The 23,372-nt window shown below is 37.7% G+C and overlaps 3 protein-coding genes across 4 annotated transcripts; 2 read left to right on the top strand and 1 right to left on the bottom strand.

Moving 5' to 3' along the window:
• Nucleotides 1-839: 839 nt before the first annotated feature.
• On the top strand, nucleotides 840-14,685 carry LOC113770552 (homeobox-DDT domain protein RLT2). 2 transcript variants are annotated; one of them, XM_027315048.1, is made up of 19 exons: nucleotides 840-1,649; nucleotides 1,797-2,288; nucleotides 3,868-3,938; nucleotides 5,603-5,798; nucleotides 5,877-6,028; nucleotides 6,350-6,439; nucleotides 6,564-6,728; nucleotides 6,811-7,033; nucleotides 7,678-7,778; nucleotides 8,353-8,439; nucleotides 8,542-8,691; nucleotides 8,794-8,949; nucleotides 9,657-9,866; nucleotides 9,957-10,655; nucleotides 10,776-11,330; nucleotides 11,715-12,302; nucleotides 12,413-12,517; nucleotides 13,398-13,661; nucleotides 13,762-14,685. In XM_027315048.1, the coding sequence occupies exons 1-19, from the start codon at nucleotides 1,436-1,438 to the stop codon at nucleotides 14,524-14,526; spliced, it is 5,283 nt and encodes a 1,760-aa protein (XP_027170849.1). In that variant the 5' UTR covers nucleotides 840-1,435; the 3' UTR covers nucleotides 14,527-14,685. The 2 variants fall into 2 exon arrangements, with proteins under 2 accessions (XP_027170849.1, XP_027170848.1); XM_027315047.1 differs by having other exon boundaries at nucleotides 5,603-6,028.
• Nucleotides 14,686-15,489: 804 nt separating this feature from the next.
• LOC113772105 (pentatricopeptide repeat-containing protein At5g66631) lies at nucleotides 15,490-17,859 on the top strand. The gene has a single exon (XM_027316656.1). The coding sequence runs from the start codon at nucleotides 15,753-15,755 to the stop codon at nucleotides 17,718-17,720; it is 1,968 nt and encodes a 655-aa protein (XP_027172457.1). The 5' UTR covers nucleotides 15,490-15,752; the 3' UTR covers nucleotides 17,721-17,859.
• A 691-nt stretch (nucleotides 17,860-18,550) lies between these two features.
• Nucleotides 18,551-22,478, bottom strand: LOC113770178 (dnaJ homolog subfamily B member 1-like). The gene is made up of 3 exons (XM_027314570.1): nucleotides 21,967-22,478; nucleotides 20,949-21,385; nucleotides 18,551-19,237 (listed from the first exon to the last, which is right to left on the bottom strand). The coding sequence occupies exons 1-3, from the start codon at nucleotides 22,129-22,131 to the stop codon at nucleotides 18,799-18,801; spliced, it is 1,041 nt and encodes a 346-aa protein (XP_027170371.1). The 5' UTR covers nucleotides 22,132-22,478; the 3' UTR covers nucleotides 18,551-18,798.
• Between the last annotated feature and the right edge of the window lie 894 nt (nucleotides 22,479-23,372).

Below are 23,372 nucleotides of genomic sequence, written 5' to 3'. Positions count from 1 at the left end.
AGCAAAAAGAAAATGTTATTTGCACTCTAATTTTTTCATTTTAATTATATAATTTTTATTTATTAAACTATACGATAAAATAAGCATGCGGAAGGAAGTGCAAATAATAAAATATACAGTGCAAATAACATTTCTGAGAAAAGAGCTAAATGTGATAAATTGCTGCAGCCATGTTTTAATATGGGGCCCATAATTTCCTTCCAACAGAAGACAGGAAAAAAGTCGCGCAGTTCTTGTAGGAGAGCAAGTACTAATAACATATCTTGCTCCTAGACGCTCCACCAAGCGCGTTTCAATCACTGCTCCCGACCAGAAACCAAAGGAGACTGCAAACACGCGCTACAAATCCGCCTAGGCAATGTTATACTCTGCTAAAACCCCTCAGAATCCTCAAACCGATCATCGTACTAAAATTAGACAAGAAGTAAACAAGAAAGAATTCCAAGGACAGAGAGAGGAGTCAAGTCTAATTTTAGAGAGAGAAACTTGGAGTCTTTAGAGAGAGAGAGAAACAATTAAAAAAAAGTCCACCAAAAAAGAAAAAAAAAAGGAAAGAAACTCTGAAAAAAAAACACAATAAAGCATCCTTCAATTGATGAATGAATCAATCAAAGCCTTCCCATTTCTGACAATTCTCAATCCTCTCCCTCCCTTTGTTTAATAAATCTTTTCGAAATAATCCGCTCATTCTCTCTCACACGCAACATCACACCCTCAATACACACACTGCACGAAAATTTTCTTTTCTTTTTACACCACAACCGCAACAACAACAACCATATCACAGTATATTTTTTTCCACACAAAACAAAACCCATTAAACAAAATCCAAAAACAGAAAAAGGGGTTGCAAACGAGAAGTTTGAAAAAAGTCATCATGAGTGGAGTTTTTGGTGAAGAATTAGTAGTACTTGTACTATTTTCTGCTGCTGCTGTTATTGGTTCTTGTGAAGCTCAAAATTTGTCTTCTCTATTGATTTTACTAGTAATTAATGAACAACATAGATTCCCTCAATATTATCTTTTACTTGTGATGGTTTCAATTACTTTTGAGCAAGTGATAGTAAGGAGAATAGATAAAGTTAAAATCTTGTGGGCATTGAAGAGTAGAAGTAGAAGACCAAAAGAAATAGCAGTATTAGTAGGAGTACTTTATTTATTGATTGGTGGGTATTCTTCAAATCTCACCGCACATCTCCATCATCATCATTCACATTTTTGGGGTTTGCTATCACTATTAGTCTTATTATTAACTTCTGGGATAAGAAGAGGAGCAAGTCTTTAGTCTTTCTTTCTTTCTTTCTTTTTCTTCAATCTCAAAAAAGCCCCAATTTCTCAAGCCCCAGTCTTAATCTTAAAGAGGGATGCTTAGAATCTTGTTGGAAATGGTGGGTTGGTGCTGATTTTTTTGATCTTTGGAGGTATTGGGTTTTTTATGTTTTTTGGGAAAGATTTGATTTTGATGGAAAAAGTGGAGGTTGATGGTGGTGGAAGTGGTGGTTCTGCTGTTGCTGCTGCGGCGGATGCTGGAGCAGAAGGTGGTGGTTATGATGTGGTGAAGAAGAACAGTACTCCAGAAGGGGAGCCTAGAGTTAAGAGGAAAATGAAGACTCCTTCTCAGTTGGAGGTTCTAGAAAAAGCTTATTCTGGTTAGTTCATTTCTCATTATTGTGTTTGTCTGAGTTCTGTTGGCTAATTTACTTGCTTAATTTTGATTGTGAGGTTTTGTGCTTCAATATTACTCGCTTATAGCTGGAATAAAATGAAGTTTTTTTTTTTGGGTTGCATTTGTATAGTGGACACGTATCCATCTGAGGCAATGAGAGCAGAGTTGGCAATGAAGTTGGGGCTCACTGATAGGCAGTTACAAATGTGGTTCTGCCACAGGAGGTTGAAGGACCGGAAACCACCAGGAGAGAAGCGGGTGAAGAAGGAGGCGTCTCCCGGAATGGTTGGAGCGTTGTCTAATGGAGTAGGGAAGGAGCTGGTGGGGGGGTATGGTGGGGGCATGAAGAATGACCAGAGTCTTGGTTTGGTTCGAACTGCATTGGGGCCTACGGAGATTTTACAGCAGCATAGAGTTGTTCATCGCAGTGGAACAGCTCTAGCAAGGATTGGAACTGAAATGCCTGCTGTAAAGAGGTATTATGAGCCTCCCCAGGCATTGTCTGAGTTGCGAGCGATTGCCTTTGTGGAAGCACAATTAGGGGAGCGATTAAGGGAGGATGGGCCTGTCCTTGGAATGGAGTTTGATCCGCTGCCACCTGGTGCATTTGGTTCTCCAATTGGTAAAGCATTGCCTAAATATTTAAGTTTGGTGTGAACCTTGCAATTTGGTTTGTTTCTTTTTTCTGTTGATTGTAGTATGGTTATATTGCGTGAATTTCATAGGAACTAATAATGCTAAATTTTCTTCATTGTTGCAGTAACGTATGGTTGAGATAAGTCTTATATTGCGTAAATTTTTTTGGCTATAAAAGAAGTAAGTTAAAGCACTAATTTCAGTTTGAAAAGTGACTTCAAAACTTTGCACAACCAGTCTAGAGCAAAATCGCTGGCCAACCTTTGCCAGTGGACATTAATGGTCTATCTGCTGACAGCCTAAAATAACTTGCTGGTCGATTAGAAGAAAGATTAACGGACACATTTTCTCATAGAAAGATGAAATTTAGGAGAATCTGTCTCTAAAGTATCTTGAAATCATGCTGGACTATGAGCTGGTTTCCTGCAAGGATGATCTTGACACAGTGTTTACTTTGACATATCCAGGAAAAGGTGGACATAGGACATTTTTATTTCACAGATGAGGTATACTGAATTACTCAAGTGATTTTATGGACAAACCACTAACCAGTTAGGCTTCATTTTGAACAGAATCAGTCATTTAGTAAAGCTATCTGGGAAATTTAGTAAAAAGAAGGACAAGCAAAGCATTCTTTTTTTATGCGATTAATCAAAGTGAGGAGTTCCTGTTATTGTTTGGCAAATTGAAAGTATTGAACGGATAACTGTGAGAGGATATGGGTACTCAGAGTTTGCTGCAGGTTTACAGCAGCGTGTCAGATAATGTGAGCAAGCAGTTTTACTATGAACAATCACTTTTACTATGAGGTTGTTGGAGACCATGGGTATCCTGTGAACTAATTAGACTAGGAACGTTCATTTTGTTGCACTTTTCTTTCACTTCCCAGCATTAACAAGGACTTTTTTTTCCCTTTTGCTTTCTATCTAAATTTACAAGGTACTTTGTGGACTAGAATATTTGCACTTTTAAGGATTCATGAATAGAAAATCCATGTGGATGCTATTATATGTGATATTTTTTGAAAATCATTGTGCATCTAACCTCATATCTTTAATATTTGCTTGAATGGTTTGTGATTTATATTCATACATATCTCTCTAGTTAACCATCAAATCATTGTATTATTTTTCATCCTTGTAACTTAGTCATTTGGGTCTGCATTGAAATATAAATGCACTAGGAGTTCTTAGTCACAAGGGAAGATATTGTGTACACATGTTTTTCTCTTGCTACATGCATATTTTCCTTTTGGATATCTAAGCTATTTCATGAATTGTCTGCACTTCCTTTTCACCTTTGTATCTGGGGTGGTAAAATCATTTAGACTCTTAGCACATAAATGCACACAGTTTTTTTCTTTTCTTTTTTAAAAATTATTTTTTATTATTTTTTAAAGTTTCATAGTCATGCCTTTCTATTTCATGCAATTGCTTTGATTGGAGGAGACTGACTGATTTTGCACCAAGCTTATTGCTTTGAGTGGAGGAGTCTGATTGGTTTTGCACTAAGCTTATTGCTTCAACTGAAGGAGACTGATTGGTTTTGCACTAACCTTGGCTCAGGCCTGCAGAAACCAGGTGTGGGGCTTTACGAGGCACAAGTATATGAGACTCCAGATGCTAAAGTAATCCAGGTTAGCTAGGCCTTTTTGCTCTAAGGAAATCCATAGCTAATGCACATTGCCGTTGATTACCTGAAATGTGATTTTCTGGTTCTTGTGACTTCTCACATATGGCTGTCATAATAGTAGTGCATTTTGGGTTTAATATGAAACTGCAGAATTTCTGGTTACATGATGCAATCTGTTCATTTACTGGTGCAAATTTACATTTTTGAGTTGAGGTAATGTATCAACTTGATATATGTGAATATGAGATTATGGACTTAGTATTTCTCTGTGATTTGACACCAGCGGCTGATCTGATATTCTGATGTTCCAAACTTCTGGAGCATGGTAATTTTTAGAAGCTTCTTTTTATCTTATCTTTGTAAGTTTGTTACTGTAGCATTTGCATTTTGTACTTTCATTTGAGAAAGAAAGTCAACAGCTAAAGGATATGTGTTTCTGGCAATATTTAATCCTGTAGATTACTCTGTAAGTGATTGCTTCATCCATCAAATATCCTTTAAGCTGATGGGAATCTCTTTGCAGAATAAGGGAAAAAAAAAAGAAATCATACATAAATTTTAAGAGCCAGATTCGGTCCATACTTTTATGTTGAGAAGCAAAACAATAAAGAAGAGCTTGATGCTCTATCAAATATGTCAAAATTGGAACTATTTATACTCTACTAACAAAGAAATTTGATTTTCTTCTGGTTTCTTTTTGAGCACCTTTTGAATGGAATGTGATCATAATCAGCATCTTCTTTATTTTTTTCCTAGCTTTTTAAATAACTTTGCAAAACTTCACACAAATCTGTGTTGTGCATATTGAGCGGCTTCTATTCAAGTAGGGCAACAGTGGTAATGCTTCTCAATCAGCGTGTTAGGATCCTGTTTGGCGCCTGGTAAATGAAGAAGATAAAAGAAAAGATCATAAAAATAGCGCTTCTGGACTTTTATTGCTTATCATGGTAGTTTACTGGCAAGATTGCTCAATGAGAAAGGGCCCTGAGTTTTTTGGGGGGGGGGGAGGGGTAACTAATGATGGTGGATATGATCAGTTTATGTTTTGCCCAGTTAACATCAGGATGGGGGAAAAAAACTAATATTTACCAGCTGAGTTTTCTAAATTCTATGCCTTTTTTTCCCCTCTCCTGCCTTTATCTGTAACGTGATCTTGTATGGGTGGCTTTGCAGTGTAATTGCTATGTATTGATGTCTTTGGTCATTTGGCTATATTCTCAGTTTCTAAGGGCCTCCTGTTTACGTCATGCTATTGATTTTAGGGTACACTTTATATTGGATGACTTGTGTCAAAATGTGCTAAGAACTGATCGGAGAAATGTACTTAAGTGATCAGTATCTCATACTAAGAAGGCTCTTGTGAAAGTTGTCTCTCTTATTCATATTTAGCTGTTTAAATGTGCAATTTAAATAAGCAGTTCTACTACTAGTTTAAGGATTTTAACTTTCACACTATGAGGAGATCGGTTTCCCTTTATACTGTATTGTAGTACTTAATGTATCATGTTCGAACATCCTGAACCTATTAAAATATTCCATTTTTTATTTTTTGTGGACTGGATACTTATTTGCTTGTTTAAGTGTTTCTTTTTGGCTTTCTTGCCATTTCATATTAAGTTCTGTTTACGTTGATGCATAAAAATAGAAAGGTTACTCTGTACTTGTCAGGGTGCCAAGAGGACTATACATGAATACCAATTTCTTCCCGAGCAGCCATCTATTCGAGATGATATACGTGAAAGAGCTCTGCCATTTCAATATTATGGTTCCTCCACTGATGCTCAAAGTTCCAGGACAACATTATCTGCTGGGAGGTCTTTTATGCATGGCACTGAGCAGCTGACACCAGGATATAGTTTTCAAGGTAAATTATCAGGCGGCCCATGCCTAAGTTTACTGCCTCAGCTTGGAAATCAGGGCCATCACTTGTCTCCACCTTCAGGAGAGGTGGATATTTTCCCCCAAAGGAACAGTGTGTTGAACATCGATATTGATAGACCTGGTGCTCATTTGACAAGAGGGCTCGAAACCCCATTGATACCAACTGAAAAACGGGTCATTCATGATGAGGAGCGGTTGGAGAGGAAACGCAAGGTTTGTAGTTTATGATTTTGCTTCTTTTCATGTTTGCTAATTTTTTCCCTAATTCTTTAGACTATCACAAATATCATGTTTTGTGGATGAGACAAGATGTTTTTATTGTTTTTGTTTATTTTTCTCCTGTATCAAGTTTTCAACACGTCCATATCTATGAGAGACATGATGTTGCTGAGAATGTTTTATGATGTTTTAAAGTTGCTTCTTCTTGTTTTTGCATGTTACACTAAATATGCCTTTAATGCACTTGGACATCACCCTGCCTAAGAAATGGTCTTTGTTACATGCAAATAAGTGATTGTTACTTACCTCTTGCAGAGTGAAGAGGCAAGAATTGCGAGAGATGTTGAAGCTCATGAGAAGAGAATTAGGAAAGAACTTGAGAAGCAAGATTTATTAAGGCGAAAGGTTGAATTATAATATTAGTTATAATTTTGATTTTTGATTTTTGTTTATCATTGTTTTTCCAAGTGTTTTTGGCGGTGGGATGCAATGTGGATTTAACAGGTGTAGTCTATCCTTTTCTATATAGAGAGATGAACAATTGAGGAAAGAGATGGAGAGGCAAGACAAGGAAAGGAGGAAGGAAGAAGAAAGGCTATTGCGTGAAAAGCAGCGTGAGGAAGAAAGATACCAGAGGGAGCAAAGACGTGAAATGGAAAGGAGGGAGAAATTTCTACAGAAAGAATCTATAAGAGTAATTCCTGAAAACTGTTAACTTAGCTTGATGTTTTTTGCTCCACGATCCTAATCAAAGATTTCTCATATGAACACACCAGGCAGAGAAAATGAGGCTTAAACTAGAAATGCGAAGAGAGAAAGAGGCTGCAAGACTGAAAGCTGCTACTGAAAGGGCTACTGCTCGCCGGATTGCTAAGGAGTCGGTGGAACTAATTGATGATGAACGTTTGGAACTTCTGGAGTTAGCCGCCTCTAGTCAGGGTTTGCCATCAACGTTGGCTCTTGACAATGAAGCTCTACAGAATCTTGAGTCACATAGAGGTAACTGCATTTAAGACACATGACATGCACATTAATTTGTTGGTCAAACTTTTAAGGACATCTATTGGTTTTCTGTCTGAATGGCTGAATAACCTTTCTTAGTTTTTAACCATGCCTGCTTGTGGTTACCTTTCTTAGTAATGCTCCTAACAATGTCAAAGAACTTACCAGGTTATTGATGTGCCATGGTTAACTTTTTGATTGAGCTAATGGTCTTCCTTCATTTGGGATTAAATCTTTCAAGTAATGTTTATAAATGTACAGGTACAGAGTAATGTTTATAAATGTATATATACAAAGAAAATTTGGTTTGCTTTGCTCAATGTTTCCTCATTGTTATGTTTTGAGCAGTTTCTTTTCATGTGTGATGAGAGTATCAGGTTCATGTGTTACACCATTTACTGTTCTTCATAATGCATCTTTTCTTTTTTCCATTTCTCTTTAGATATATTTAGTTATGGAAGAAAATGGTTTACTTATTGAGCTGACACTTTACCTGTGTTGTGCTCCATACTGGTTTGCAGTTAATTTCCTTTGTGGCTTTGTATGATATTGTGTAACAGCTACTAACAGATTCCGCCTGGATTTTTTGTTGTTTGGGTATTTGTGAATTTCTGAACTGATGGATGAATTTGATGCTTCAGATAGCCTCACCGAATTCCCTCCCAAGACTGTTTGCTTGAAAAGGCCATTTGGAATGCAGCCATGGGTCGAGTCTGAGGAGAGTGTGGGCAGCATTCTAATGGTGACGAGACTTGTCTTTTCCTTTAAATTGTGTATTTTTTGCGCTACTCACTGTGGTTGGATGGAAGGTTTTATGGGACTTTCTGTCTTTAGTATCACTGGGAAATGTTAGAAAAGGAGAGGATCAAAGGAACGCCTTTTGATTTTTGTTCCTTGACTCATGTAGACAATATTGGTTTTTGCATCCTTTTCTAGATGATATAGCTTGCGAGGAACACTTAAATCCTGACGTAAAAAGATTGATGTAGTTTGCATTTTGGTTTTGTTCAAAGTCATCGATGATACTGAATATCCTTTTTATTTAAGTTTATTGGCTTTTGGACTTAAATGAATATTTTATTTGCTTTTTTGGCTAAATCTTAGTGCCAGTTATTGTTACAATTACGTCCATGTATTGCTACACAATAATGTTTACAATTTACATTCATGTTTTGTCAGCATAACCTTGTTCAAACGATTTACATACTTCTATGCTTTAATTCCTCTTTCATTCTTTTTTTTTTTGTGGAAAATTTTTCCTCGGGGTGAAATAATCTATCATTCTAAAGGGTTTTTTTTCCCCTGTGATTGATTAGATTTGGAGATTCTTAATTACTTTTGCTGATGTGCTTGGTCTCTGGCCTTTCACTTTGGACGAAATTGTTCAAGCATTCCATGATTATGTAAGTGCTTGGTGCTATTTTCTCTTATATGAATCTGCAGTTAACATTACCTTTTTTCTTCCCCCATTCATGTTAAAATACTGTCCTCAAACCAACTTTTAGGATTCAAGGTTACTGGGAGAGATACATATAGCTCTTCTGAGAATTATAATAAGAGATATTGAAGATATTGCCAGAACTCCTGCTACTGCAGTTGGAGCCAATCAAAATGCTGCTATCCCTGGAGGTGGCCATCCACAGATTGTTGAAGGGGTACGCTCTGTCAAAGTTGTATTCTTTAACATGGATGATTGTGTAGTAATGACTTGCTTTTTATCACGTATGACAAGCATTTCCATTTTGTTGTTTTAGCAGGCTTATTCTTGGGGTTTTGATATACTAAGTTGGCATCAGCACTTGAATCCATTGACATGGCCTGAAATTCTGCGGCAATTTGCTTTAGCTGCAGGTTTTGGTCCGAAATTGAAAAGGAGAAATGTTGAACAATCACATCCCCATGATGAAAATGAGGCAAGATTCATTTTCTTGCTAAAGAATGACATTTCTTGTATGTTTCGTTTCTCTCCCAAAGAACCCAGGGCCCCAAAAAAATATGATCCAGTGCAAATGATTTTGAAGCATGCATCACACATTAGACAGTACTCAAGAAACATTGTGGTTCCCTTTCCCCAGCACTATTGTGGTAGAAATATTAGTTGGGAAAGTAGCAAATACAGTATGTATTAGCAAATGCTTAATGGGACTGCTGTCTTTGTTACAGAGCCTTAAGTTTTTTGTTCTCAATTGGTGCTAACAACATTCGTATACAAAAATACGGTTAACATTTACTTTGTATCCTGAATTTACGACTTTCAAGCGCACAAGTAGTTACATGATGTGCTGTTGATTTTGCATTTGGAAAATTGCAGTGGATTCTTGTAAGTTCTGTGTTAGGCACATATCTTTGGAGAAGTCTTTTTTTTTTAGCTAATTGTAACTGGGTAGAGAAACCATGAGTTCATGATATGGATTTTTACTTTCATCTTTCTGGTCCAGTGATGCTTAGACTTTGTAGTTTTGATATCTCTTCAGTCTGAGCACTTCAAATTCATTTCAGTGAAGGAAAAGCCATTGAATGTCCTCATCAATGGACAATAGTAAGACGATGTTAGAAACTATCGTGTCACTAACATTTTGTAGATTTTCTGTCTCTGTCTTGATTTTGATAACATATGCAGGGTAAGGATGGTATAGATATCATTGCTGGCTTACGAAATGGAGCTGCCGCTGAAAATGCTGTTGCCAAAATGCGACAAAGGGGCATATCAAATCTCGGGAGATCTAGGCATCGATTGACTCCTGGAACGGTTAAATATGCAGCATTTCATGTTCTTTCACTTGAGGGAAGCAAGGGCCTTACTATACTGGAAGCCGTAGACAAGATTCAGGTTAATCTAGGTTCATGACTGTACAAATCTTGCTTCCCTTTGTTTCAACTGACTAATTTTTATCTTTATCTCTCTCTCTCTCTAATGAAGAATTCCGGTCTTCGGGACCTAACAACAAGCAAGACTCCAGAAGCATCAGTTGCTGCTGCATTATCAAGGGACACAAAGCTTTTTGAGAGAACTGCTCCTTCAACTTATTGTGTACGTGCCCCTTACAGAAAGGACCCTGCTGATGCTGAGGCTATACTTGCTACAGCTCGGGAAAGAATATTTGCGTACAAAAATGAATTTTTGGATGCAGAAGAACCAGACGAAGCTGAAAAGGAGGATGCTGAAAGAGATGAAGACTCTGAAAGTGATATGGCTGATGATCCTGATATTAATGATTTAGATACTGAAAGAAATCTAAACAAGGAATCTCTTCATTCTTTTGAACCAAGCACTTCTGGTGTCAAACATCACTCTGGTAACATAAAAGAAAAATCGCACGTTCAGTTTACAGAAAGTTCAGGAAGTAGCATTGCAAATACAAATGGAAGTTTTGATATTGTTCAACCTGAAGGCATGGAGGGAGCATCTGGTAGTCAGTCTGCTGCTACTGTTGGAATTCATATAGAGGCAGCTAACAATGAAGATAATGTGATTGATGAGAGCAGCACTGTTGAATTATGGGTTCAAGGACTAACAGAGGGTGATTATTCCGATCTAAGTGTTGAAGAGCGCCTTGATGCCCTTGTTGCTTTAATTGGTGTTGCAAATGAAGGAAATTCTATTCGTGTTGTATTGGAGGTACTCGTTTTGTCTTATATATATGCACATACACGTGTATGCACATGCATGTGTGTGAATAGCATTTTAATCCCTTTGGATTCACCATCTGGGAATGATCTAAATGAGATTACTTTTCAGGAGCGCTTGGAAGCTGCAAATGCATTGAAGAAGCAGATGTGGGCAGAGGCACAGCTTGATAAGCGTCGTGTTAAAGAGGAGTACGCACTGAAGGTGCAGAGTTCATCATTTGCAGGGAGCAGATCTGAGCAAAACTCTTCAATTACTTCTTCAGATGGTAGGCAAAATACTTTTCTTAATATTGATGGGAGAAATGAATCGCTCTCGACAAACCCCAAAAATCACCAGATGGATTTGGGTGATTCATCTAGAATCCCAAATTCTTCTGCCAGTACTACAGCTGAAAGAAACATGATGTTGCAAGAATTTTCTGGCCCTGATGTCCTGCTTCAGCAATCTGCATATGCTGCTGAGAAATCTCGGTTGGAGATGAAAGCTTATATTGGCCAAAAGGCAGAGGAAATATATGTGTACAAGTCGGTGCCCCTAGGACAAGATCGAAGACGCAATAGATATTGGCAGTTCATTGCATCTCCTTCTCAAAATGACCCTGGCTCTGGCAGGATCTTTGTTGAGTTACATGATGGTCGATGGAGGCTCATTGATTCTGCAGAGGTTGATATCTCTCTTCCGTATGTTTGTCTTATTTGCTAGATAATTCTTCAGCGATAATTGGCATGGCTTGTTCTTCGAGTGTCAAAAATATGATTTTTCTTCTCTAACCACCTTCTACATGTCCCTTTTCTTTTACTGTTAGAAGTATTAAATGGATAAGGGGCAGAAATTTGAATCTGATAGATTGCCATTTGATAGCTGTCCTTTGTTTTATCTTGAAGGAACATTTTTCATTTTGTACTATGAATAATCACTTGCTAAGTCATCGAATGACTTGTTAAAAGATTTGGCTCATGCATGCAATGTTTGCCTGAACAAGTTCTTTTTTTATAGCTTTTCAGTATTTGTTGGCTATCATATCATTCATCTTTCCTCTAAATGTAGGGTTTTGATGGTCTTCTTGCATCTTTGGATGTGCGTGGAACAAGAGAATCTCATTTGCATTCAATGCTGCAAAGAATTGAAGTTTCTTTCAAGGAAACGGCTAAGAAGAACTTGTGTTCACGCTCTACAAGCCAAGATGCTGATGATGTGAAAGAGGAAGTTTCTGAAGAGAGCCCTAATAGCATGGTATCTGATATGATGGAACCATTGGCATCTATTCGTATCAAATGTGAGAGCTATGGATTGGACAAAAATGTGACCTTGGAGAGATATCGAGATTTTGAGAAATGGATGTGGGATGAGTGCTTTAGTATCATGAAATTGCGTGCTTTGAAGTATGGGAAGACACTAAGGACTCGGCTGCTGAGCATTTGTAGCCACTGCCATGATCTGTACTTTTTTGAGAACCAGCACTGTCCCTTTTGCCATAAGAACTGCAGCATTTTAGTCGGAACATTCAACTTCGGAGAACACGTTTCTTATTGCAAAGAGAAGCAAGAGGAAGTGCAGAACAGGACATTGGTGAAATTGGAGCCTTCATCTCCCTTGAGGATTAGATTGTTAAAAGCACAATTAGCTTCTCTGGAGGTAATACATTTAATGCGTCCTCCTTTAAGAACTAATGGTATATCTCCAAACTCAGTTAAGGTGATAATCGTAATGAACTTAATTGATTTGTTACTTTGCTTACTTTAAAGGCCTCTCTTCTACCGGAAGCTGTCAAAGCATTTTGGTCAGAAGACTATCGAAGATCCTGGGGTATGAAGCTGGAAATTGCATCATCTGCTGAAGACCTTCTTCAGGTTCTCTCTCTCTCTCTCTTCCCCCTTCAGGTTCCTGAAAAATGCAATTTGATCTGCATGTGCATGTCATAGTCCGTTGCCCTTTTCAGTTTGTGGTTTCAATCAGAGAAAGTTGGGTGCTACTTGGGATGATTCCAGTCGCCTGATTATTACCTGTGGTTTTGTTTCCTAATACTGTGACTAGAGTGTTTTTCTAATGGCAAGTTGTACCACCTGATCAAATTCCTATTCTTCATCCTGAATGATAATGTGGCTATGCCCAGATACATATTTGTGGTTCAGAGAACCCATCTTAATTGGTTCTGAAATATGGGTTAAGCAGCTTGTCTCACAAGACATATTCATGACTGAGACACTCTAACTGGCAGAAAAGGTAAGAGAAGACTTTTTTTTTATCTGTGACATCATCAACAGCCACTCACTCAAAGTTTATACTTAAAAAATCTGATATATGCAAAAGGACATGAATGCCCTTATTATATTAGCACTCCTAGAGCCTTAAGCTGGAGCACATAGGTCGTATGTACGGTCATTTACAGAGACCTTAGCCAACAGATCTGCTCACTTGCCCCTTTTTCAGATGAGAGGTATCTATATTCAATGTAATTTTTTGAATTGTGATGCAGTCTCTCTGTTTAGTCCTAATGGAATGCCACATGGAATGCATTATGAACGATAGCTACAATACAAATCCATGAACTCTATTTACCAAACCCCTTTCTTAATGACGAGGAGTTACGTGGATGTATATTTCTTTTCAAAGCATTCCCTATGCTCATTAGAGAACATTTTTTTATAGATTCCTTGTATCATCTTCGTCATCTTTCTATTTTGTATTTTCTTTACTTGTTCCCCTGATAATCTGGTTCTGAAAATTCAGATCCTGTCTTTATTGGAGAATGCCGTAAAGAGAGATTTCCTGGTGCCAGATTATGAGACCGCCAATGAATTGTTGGGTTTCGAAAATCTAAAAGGAGGCATGGTTGATAACACCCCCACCCTTGAGATGACTGCAGTACTTCCTTGGATACCTCAAACAACGTCTGCCGTGGCTCTTAGGCTTATGGATCTTGATACATCAATTTGCTACACCCTGCAGCAGAAGGATGATTCCGAAAAGGTTAAGGGAGCCAGACATATCATTGTAAGCATTTCTTGTCCCATACTATAATGTAAGTTGTTTTTCTGAAGCCAAATTTTTGTTCGGATTACTTCTTGAATAATAGTGTGTTTCGTTTGCTCAGAGAATTCCAACAAGAAATACTGGTGCAACCAATGCTGCAGAGAATGTAAGAACGGAACGTCCACAGGATGCTGGGACTGTGCCTGAAGATACATGGGATGGTCCAGGCGCTAAGCTCAATAGCTCACGACGAGCCCACCGACAAGTCGCGAGACCTCAGAGAAGGGTAAGTGAATCAAGAAACGGATCTGGTCAAGGAACAAGTGCCGCAAAGAGGGACAAATTTGGGCCTTTGCTTGGGTGGAAAGGTCGACCAAATGGACGTGGTGGACGTAAGCGAGGTCGACGAACAGTTAGAAGTAGGCAAAACCCAACCAAAAAGAGAACAGATATTGCCAGTAAAAGAGCGAGTGCCGGGGCGGACATTTATGATAAAACACCTAGCTCGTATCAGCATGAATGGGACGAGGAAGGGACAACGCAAATCCAAGCTGAAGTAGCTGGAAATGAGAGCAGTTCAGAAAGGTCAGGATTCGATGATGATAATGACCTAATGGTGGAGGACTATTCAGGTTGTTTCGGCACGAAATCTGAGAACTTAGCGAAGGGTATTGATTATGGTATGGGTGTGGAAAATGGAAATGATGAGCTTGATGATGATGAAGAGGATGATGAGGAGGAGGCTGATGAGAGACCGGGAGAGCAGGTTGTGGAAGAATATTTTGATAGTGATTCTGAAGAGGATGCAAACATATCTGTTAGCGGAGAGAAGATGGGAAATCTGAATAAAGGCTCAGAATTTTCTTCTTCTGACTATAGTGATTAGGATACTTAGCTGCTTAACATAGTACCAAGATTAGAGATGAATACAGGGAAGCTTCCACCAAAAGTGGTTACTGTTCTGAGGAACCATAATAGCCTCATGAGTAACTATGTCAGACTTCTTTATCTAATTTTAAAGAATTTTAGAAATGAAACTTACCCTTTCTACCGTGTCCTTTCCATCTTACTATTATTTTTCTTTCTTTTTTTTTGGTTAAAAACTAAGGGTGCATTTGATAAAAGATGTCTGAAAACTGAAGTCTAGAATCTAAAATCTGAAGTCTGAATTTATTAAATTATTAAATTGTTAAATATTAAATCTAATACATTTGAGTACATATCACATTCAGTGATAAGTGAATAACTGATAACTTAATTTTGGGTGCAAGTTTTGCTTAGAAAATTCAGTGTTATTTAATTAATTCAGATGTTCAATTTTTTGTTATCAAACGGTCTGAGTATATTAAGATTTGAATCTATTAAGTTTAAGTAATGAATTGAATTATCAAACAGGGCCTAAAACTTGGCAAGTCCAACCAAATGATACTATTTTATGAGGTTCAAGATAACTTCTTTATGCTCAGAAAATTGAATAGCAAGAAATTTTAGAACTTTTAGTAAGTGCTTAATTTCAATCGATTATAAGAATATCACGTTCCATTTGTAATTTATTAAAGTAATTAATGACGAACAAAGTCATTAGATAACTTAACATGCGTTCTTTTGTCAACAAATCAAATCAAACTTGGACAAAATGAACAAAGTTGGATATGAGTTTTTCTTTCAAGAAAAGAGTTCAAGTTTTACTATGGAAAAAAAAGGGGTCTAAGTTAACTTGTTTTCAATTCAAGGAGAGGTTTGACCCTATGGTACTAAAAAATTTTAACATCAGACTAGTCTTGACCCCTAGAGTACTGGCTCGATTAGGCTCATAACTCGGTAATATCTCATATGAAGTCTCAACGCTCGCAAAGGCAAGGCTGCGTCATTTAGTTCCCATCTTTTCATTTGAAGCCAAAGCCAAGCAGCGACACTATGAAAGGACCACTTTGACCATTTACTGCAGGGTATGCTGGTCGTACCTATACCTTAGACAAAGGTAGAAAATTGGTTGCCCATGCAGTCCACATGTTTGATCATTTGCCGCAGAAAGTAATTGCCATAACTTTAGCAACTCTGGATTTCTAGGTTGGTCTTGAATAAAGAATTGATTTTGGCTAGTGGGTTCCCATGAAACTCTCCCGTTTTAACCATATCACATGCCTATTAAGAAATTTAGCTCTGCAAGTTTGCCATTTTTCAAGTAGCCCAAATGTGGATAAGGTCAGCTTGTACCTCCAAAGGGCCAGGCTCATTGATTCGATAAGGCTTAGTCTTCGGTCAAGTTCACCAGAATCGTCCCTTGTTTCCATTTTGCATAGTCCTGCTCTAGACTCTTTTGTAGTCAACAATGCACTAAGATCAGCTCCTTCCCCTGAATCTGCTCTTTCCTTGGTTGAAGTACTTAAGACTGTTCCAAATTTCTCGCATAATCAGCAAACACTTCATACATTAGCCAAAATACTTGCAAAATCTGGCCAAACTGGTAAACTCAGAACCCTGATCAATGCCATCAATGCTGGCAAGTTTACAAATGTTGCGCGTGTCAGCTTTATGGACCGGATGCGTTGGTTTGCTCTTGCTGGAGATCTTGACGAGGTTGCTAGCGTGTGGGATGAGTGGCGGGCCTCACAGAAGCGTCCTTGTTCTGAGTCTTACAACATTGTGATGGGCCTTTTTGCTAAGAATGGCAGCGATACTGAGGCGGTGACAGTATTCCGTAGGATGATTGATGAAGGGGCGCTTCCTAATTGTAGAACGTACACAGTTATCATTGAGCATCTTCTCGGTTCAGGGAACTTGGATTCAGCATTTCAGGTTTTCCAAATGTTGCCACAGATGAGTATTAAACGCAGTTTGAAGCAGTATTCCGTTTTGGTTGCAGCATTATGTCAAAATGATCAAATAGACTTGGTGAAGACTTTGCTTGATGAGATGCGAATTGATGGTATATTGCCTGGTCGAGCTATGCAGAACTCGTTGCAGCAACTGCAGGAGGCAGGCTACGTCGAGGAGACAAAAGAATTATTGAGGGAAATGTTACCGGACGAGAGGATTAAAACTGTAGCTTATGCTTTGGATGGCAGTGAGGATGACATGGAGGATGAGGATGAAGATGCTAACCATGTTGATGGTCGTGCTGTTGATCAAATGCAGTTGAAACCATGGTTAGATCCTGCAGCTTTGGCTAGTGCCTTGCAGCAGTGGAGACCTGAAGAGGTGTCAACTTTAGAGGATGCAAACATTATATGGACAACACGGCTAGTTTGCAAAATGATCAGAAATTTCAAGTCAGCTGAAACAGCATGGCAGTTCTTCTGCTGGGTAGCTTATCAACCAGGATTTAGACATGATATTTATACAACATCAAGGATGGTTGCCAAATTAGCCCGCCAAGGATGTGTCAAATTGGTTGATCAGCTGTTGTCTAAATTAGATAGGGAGGGCATCAGGTTGTCATTCGGCACAGTCAAATTGATTATAAATTTTTATGGAATTTCTGGAAATGGTGATGCCGCTCTTAAGATTCTTCAAGGTGTTAAAACAATTTGTGGTCCCATATCCAAGAGCAGCATGTTAATTTTGTATACATCTATGTTAAGGACCTTGACCAAGTGTAAGATGAATAATGAAGCCTCGGACATACTTGAAGAGATGATTTTAGTTGGGATATTTCCAGGAATCCAGACATTTTCTGGATTGATGCATCATTTTGCACTTCATGGAGATGTTAAAACAGTTCAGAGACTTTTTGGGATGGTGAGGCAAAGTGGTCTGGAGCCGGATGCTCATATGTACACAGTTCTTATTCGTGCATATTGCAAATGTGAAAGAGCTGCGCTCGCAATGAGGATATTTGAGGATATGATGAACTCAAGCTTAATTCCTGATGCTATCACAAAGGAGTTGCTTGTCAGGAGTCTGTGGAAGGAAGGAAAGCTCAGAGAAGCTGCTGCTGTGGAAGAAAGAACTGAGGAGATAAGCAACGTCCTTCCAAGTGCTTTACCAGGAAATTTATACACTTTGAGCTCTGTGGATCTTATGAGAATTTATGAAATATATTCCGGTAAATTCACTGCAACTACTGATAAGGAATAAAGTGGATGTCTAATGTTTGTCAATGCTTACATGGATTTTGTAATTAATCAGCCTTCTTCATAGGAAAAGCTGAAGGATCGATGTTGAAGTTCCATTGTGAAAGAACCAGCAAAGACCAAACGTTATATAGATTCTTTTGCCAAGACCAGGAGACCTTTTAAAAAAGAGAGAAAAAACAACAGATACTGCAATAGGGTGACATTATTGGCATACCCTTTTTACTTTGTAGCAACTCCATATAACTTTTCAAGCAGGCAAGACAGTGAGAGTACCCTTCAACACGGGATGCTGATTGGCAGGCCATAGTAAATGTTGGTCCTCAACTTAGTTTAGCAATTTAGATAACATGAGAGTCAACTGAAAAGGGCAAAAAATGAAAAACCAAAACAAATAGCAAAGCTGAACGACTTTCGTCTACAAGCACAAGCTATGAGGAACGCTAAATAATTCCAATTTCCAAGCCGGCGAGGCGATCAATGAATCTCGGTCATTATTAAGTGCCTACTCTCACGTTTTCTTCTTTGTTCCTTGTCCATGCAACCCTTAGCTTGTAGCCCGCCTGTTTAATCCAAGGGCAAGTTTTAAGCCCCAAGAAGACAGGGATCAAGGTGATTACACAGATTTGTTCGGCCAATGCTGCTCAAATACTAATACTAGTATATTGGTATTTTTTTTTTATGCAAAATGAGTCCTGCACCTTGTTCAGTGTTATTTATTCCATAGCTGTACACATTCAGAACAGCATATTCAAGAAGATTATACTCTACCCATTGCAATATTCAATAAGCAAACAGAAGTAAATCGCAAGCACCAAAATCTTGAACTGCCCCTTCAGACGCTGCAAAAACCTTGTGTTTTCATCTTTTGCATATATTACCTGTTAACACTTTCAAACAACCAGTAGAGATGTATAAATTAAAGCTTTGTGCCGAGCAGTATTATTCTCCTAGAGAACACAAATGCACTAAATGAAAATAAATGTTCTTGCTACCCCGATCTTCACCAAAGATGTGAAGGCTCTGAAAAATATACACAAAGTACTACTCCAAACAACAGCAAAAAAACCCAGGTTACAACCTCAAGAACCCAAAAGTTCCTTTATACCAGCCTTCTGACTCGCAGTCAGCCTAGCAGGGAACTTGATGTCAAACTTAATTCTCAAGTTTCCCTTCTTTGATGGATCTTTTGGAAGCGGCATGCCTTCACCTCGAACTACTTCTTCATAAGTTGGGTGAATCACACTGGTGACGGGAATTGTTAGATTCCTACCATCCAGAGTAGTAAGATGGGCTGTATAACCTGTCAATGCTTCGGTGAGAGAGACCTTTTGGGTAACAATCAAGTCATTCCCCTCACGCGTAAACACCCTGTGAGGTTTCTCATCTATGATGAACACAAGATCTGCAGGTGCTACACCTGGCAGCTCATTTCCTTTGTCTGGGAAGGTGATTTTCGTTCCTTTCTTCCAGCCAGGTTTGATGTTAATGGTAAGAATCTCTTCTACAGGCATTATCTTGCTGTATCAAAGCAAGCAAACTGAATCAGCATAATATAAATGATTGATATAAACCCAAAACCCCAGGATGCTTACAAGTCTTTTCAAAAAGCTTTTGATTACTTTGAATAATAATATTAATGTAATGCAGAAACAATGCATGTAGAAATACTAAAACCCATCAGTGAGCAAGACACTTTTCTGCAACTACATATTCTACTCCATGCATTTAACTCGCAAACAGTAATATAAACTCTGAAAGTCCCTACTGAGATATAGGACCCCGTTCCCACAACAATAAAACTTCAAAACATACAAAAACTAAAACAAACACAAATTGCATAGTCATCTCATAACTTCTAACAAGAGTTTCACATTCATAACAAAAGTGACAGAAAAGATCACAAACAATCAAATAGACCTAAGTAAAAGATTCCTACTTTCCTATTTTACAGGGATAAAAATGACCAATAGTTAATCCCAAAAAGAGGACTTTTTATGAAATTGCTTAAATTGGAAAAAAAAATCAGGTCCCGGCGTAAGTCAAACATTTACTCCTCAAAACCAAGGAGAGGTCTTGTACCCCACTTATTCTATGCATAAGTCAAACAAGATTCATAGTAGGAGGGCAACTAGCAGCCACATTAAACTTCACACCAGAAGCTTCAAATGTATTGCTAGTTCAATCAGAGAAAGTAGAGAGAAACTCAGCAGATCATAGCATTTGCGGAAAGTAAATTTTGTAAAATGTGCCATTTCTTTAGATCTTTGAAAAACAACTGCAAGGGAATAGTAGACATTAATATTAATGACTGGCGGGGTTTGTGATTTGAAATATACTAATAATTAATAATCCCCCCCCCCCCAGATTACTACTTTGAGATCTACGTGTTCATTACACACAGTGACTCTCATTCATTACAACCCTAATTTCACAAAGCTCATCCAAACCGCTGGAAGGCTCGCAATTAGCTGCTGACTATATTCTCAAACTACTATCATGCTACAATTACTGCAAGTGAATCACAAGGGAATACAGCAGTGATCTGCTACACGGTCTCCTATTGCATCTAAAAACTGCAAACAAAATGCTTTCCAAATATGAAAGAAAACTTAGACATGTCAATTTGCATGCAGGATATCTTTATATCATTTTCCGCATTTTGATAGTTGTAATCTCACAACTCCACCATAAACGCATTCCATTGGATAAATCAATCACCAACCAGAAAAATGACAAACCAGCCAATACATAAAATCACCAGAGTACTTATTTAACACCAAATAACTGTTAAATTCGCATGTGTACAATGTAGATGATAGTTTAAGTCGTACAACTTCCTAACACTTTATGTACACTGCCAAAAGAGAAGAAAATGCTTCATCCTTATATCCCAATTCCTCTGTCTCCTACTGAGCACAAGTGAAAACAAGAGGAAGGTAGAGGACGATGTACAAGTTTTCATACATGATCTGGGTCCAATGGTTCTAATACTACTGCTCAAATGACTAAATTACCGAGGACAGAAACTATGAAATGGTTGTTCAAAATTACTCGCTTAGATAGGTTCAATTTAATATCTTATCACAGTTGCACACAAGTACGAAAGGGAAGAAAAGTTATATTTTGACAGGTGAAGATTGTCAACAAACACAACCAGAATGAATAAACAAAAGAATTATGTCACATCTCGTCAACACACATAAGCGAAATACTAAGGTCCAATACTCACCCACTGTTGGTATCAAGAACTTCTCTGGAGATCTTCATTTTCTTGGTAGTCCCCTTATATAGCTCTTCTAGTGTACAAGGCAAGTTTTGCTCAATTGCAGGTGCTTTTCTAATTGCTTGTTGATGCATTGATCCACCAGGCCCACTACCGCCTCCTTCAAATGAAGAAAACATGCTATCATCAAACATACCACCAAACCTTGAACCCCTCATGCCACTGCCACCCCCCATTCCTCCAAAGCCAGAAAACCCAAAGATCTCAGAAAAAATATCATCTGGACTCCTAGGATTAAACCTAAATGAAGTTGGCCCTCCACCAGTGGAGAAGAAAGTAGTGCCACCAGGGCCACCAGCAGTATCTGGCGGCGGCACCCCAGCTTTTAACCCCTCCTCACCATACTGATCATAAACTGCTCTTTTCTGAGGATCACTTAGAACCTGAAAGATAAAGAAAAACAGCAAAAAGATCAACTTTAATATAAACTTTTGGAGCTGGTTGAATGTAACTAATTCACATGCAAAGCATTACAGATATATGGAAAAACACAAGATTCAAACTTTTTGACCAAAAAAAAATGTCAGAACTTCTCAAACTAAGCATCATCTACATACAGGAAGATTAAGCTAGACAAATAAGCAGAAACCCTCTGAAAATCTTTTCAATTGAATTCCGCTAATAAACTCCGAACTTCTTAAAGTAGATAATCATCTTCAGACAAAAAGATCGAATCTTTACTCGTAAGGAGAAAAACCCAGAAAATCTCATGATCAAATTCCTCTAAAAAAATTCAAAACTTACTAAACTAAACATTCACCTGTTATAAAGATTGGAGCTTTACAGATAAAAAGAAAAACCCAGACGCTTTCTAATTAAATTCCAGAAAAAATTATTTCGAAAACCCATCTCAATTTTGCAAATTTAAATGCCTCCCAAACTTTAAAAAAAAAAAATGCTATCCACGACATCATAGATAAAAAAACACATGCAGGATAATCGGGATAAAGAAAAATATACATACATCATAAGCTTCAGAGATCTGCTTGAACTTGGCCTCAGCATCCTTTTTATTATTGGGATTTTTATCCGGATGCCACTTCATCGCAAGCTTTCGATAAGCCTTCTTCATATCATCATCGGTGGCTTTTTTATCAACTCCCAATATTTTGTAGTAATCCAGCCCCATCTTCCCCTCCTCCCCTCTCTTTCTCTTGTTATTCACCTTACCAATTTTTGCTTGTTTTCTAGAACCAGCAATACAACTTTCGGCAAGAAACCCAGTAAGAAAACGAATGAAAAAAATCTTTTTCTTGTCTTGATGATAATAAAGAAGAATGTGGTAGGTAAAGTGAGTTCTTTTGGGGCTGGTGATGATGGTTTATTAAGTAGAAATCGTTGGTTGGAGGATTCTAAATTGGAAACAAAATCCTCAGGATATGCAGAAAAGGAATTGGGAAACGTCGAAGCGGGGAGAGTCGTCTGGAAGCCCAGAACCCTGTGGAAAGTTCCAGAAGCTGTAGCTTTGGTTTCAGCCTCCTACGTCACAGGGTTAAATAGTGGTAATTTCTGTTCGTTCGCCGACCAGAATAATTAGGGTGCGGCTTGAACAACCAATTAAGGTTGTGTTATAAATATTCTTTTCAAGGGAAAAAAAGAAAAAGAAAAAAAAAAAGAAGGCTGTAATTTACTTTAGGCAACTTGTGAGATATATAAATAGTTAAATTCAAATTTTATGAACTCTTCCATCCGTCCTTCTTACTCTCAACGGTGAAATACATAATTACGATTCGAATTCTAAATCGAACAACAAGTATTCCTTGAATTTATTACTTGAGTCAATTTTTTTTTGTTTTACTCTTTCATCTTTTCCCATGCCCTTTTTACTCTCCACTATCAGGCATACTATTATGATTCGAATCCTAAATTTAATAACGAGTTAGTTTATGAATTTCTTTTGTAAAATGGTGGTATCAGGTTGGCACACATGATTTATTATATAAAAAGTGTACATAGTGAAGTCCTTTTATATGATAGAAAAATGTTACAAATGTCTTTAGAGCTGTATCATTCTTTCAATATGTATATCTCAATTAGGATAATAATTTAAACTTTAAAAAAAATTAAGATTCTTACAATATAATGATAAAAAAACAAATATGATTTTACTGTGCAACGATGGATTTAAATTAAAATTATGATATGTAAAAAGCCATATGATATTGTACTAGATTACAGACTTCTCTTAAGAGATGTTAATTGAGAACAATAGACAAACCCTCGTTCTATTCTTCTTTTATTTATTTCTATTTGTTAGTAGTCGTATTATGTTTTGGTAAGTTTTGAATACCTTAGAATGACTAAATCTAGGAGATTAATGTTTGAGTATGAATATTATCTCTAAGGTTTTCCTAATTATTATCCAACGTC

This window comes from Coffea eugenioides, chromosome 5 (genome assembly GCF_003713205.1).
Source record: "Coffea eugenioides isolate CCC68of chromosome 5, Ceug_1.0, whole genome shotgun sequence".
NCBI lineage: Eukaryota > Viridiplantae > Streptophyta > Magnoliopsida > Gentianales > Rubiaceae > Coffea > Coffea eugenioides.
This window is presented reverse-complemented; position numbering and strand designations above follow the sequence as displayed.

What these genes read in the sequence shown, in the direction of transcription:
- LOC113772105 (XM_027316656.1), top strand. Translation starts at nt 15,753, where the DNA reads ATGAAACTCTCCCGTTTTAACCATATCACATGCCTATTAAGAAATTTA.
- LOC113770552 (XM_027315047.1), top strand. Translation starts at nt 1,436, where the DNA reads ATGTTTTTTGGGAAAGATTTGATTTTGATGGAAAAAGTGGAGGTTGAT. An exon ending in AAGATTTATTAAGGCGAAAG is followed by an intron (nt 6,440 to 6,563) that starts GTTGAATTATAA and finishes TTTTCTATATAG; the next exon opens with AGAGATGAACAATTGAGGAA. An exon ending in ATCCACAGATTGTTGAAGGG is followed by an intron (nt 8,692 to 8,793) that starts GTACGCTCTGTC and finishes TTGTTTTAGCAG; the next exon opens with GCTTATTCTTGGGGTTTTGA.
- LOC113770178 (XM_027314570.1), bottom strand. Translation starts at nt 22,131, where the DNA reads ATGGGGCTGGATTACTACAAAATATTGGGAGTTGATAAAAAAGCCACC. An exon ending in AGATCTCTGAAGCTTATGAT is followed by an intron (nt 21,386 to 21,966) that starts GTATGTATATTT and finishes TTTATCTTTCAG; the next exon opens with GTTCTAAGTGATCCTCAGAA. An exon ending in GTTCTTGATACCAACAGTGG is followed by an intron (nt 19,238 to 20,948) that starts GTGAGTATTGGA and finishes GCTTTGATACAG; the next exon opens with CAAGATAATGCCTGTAGAAG.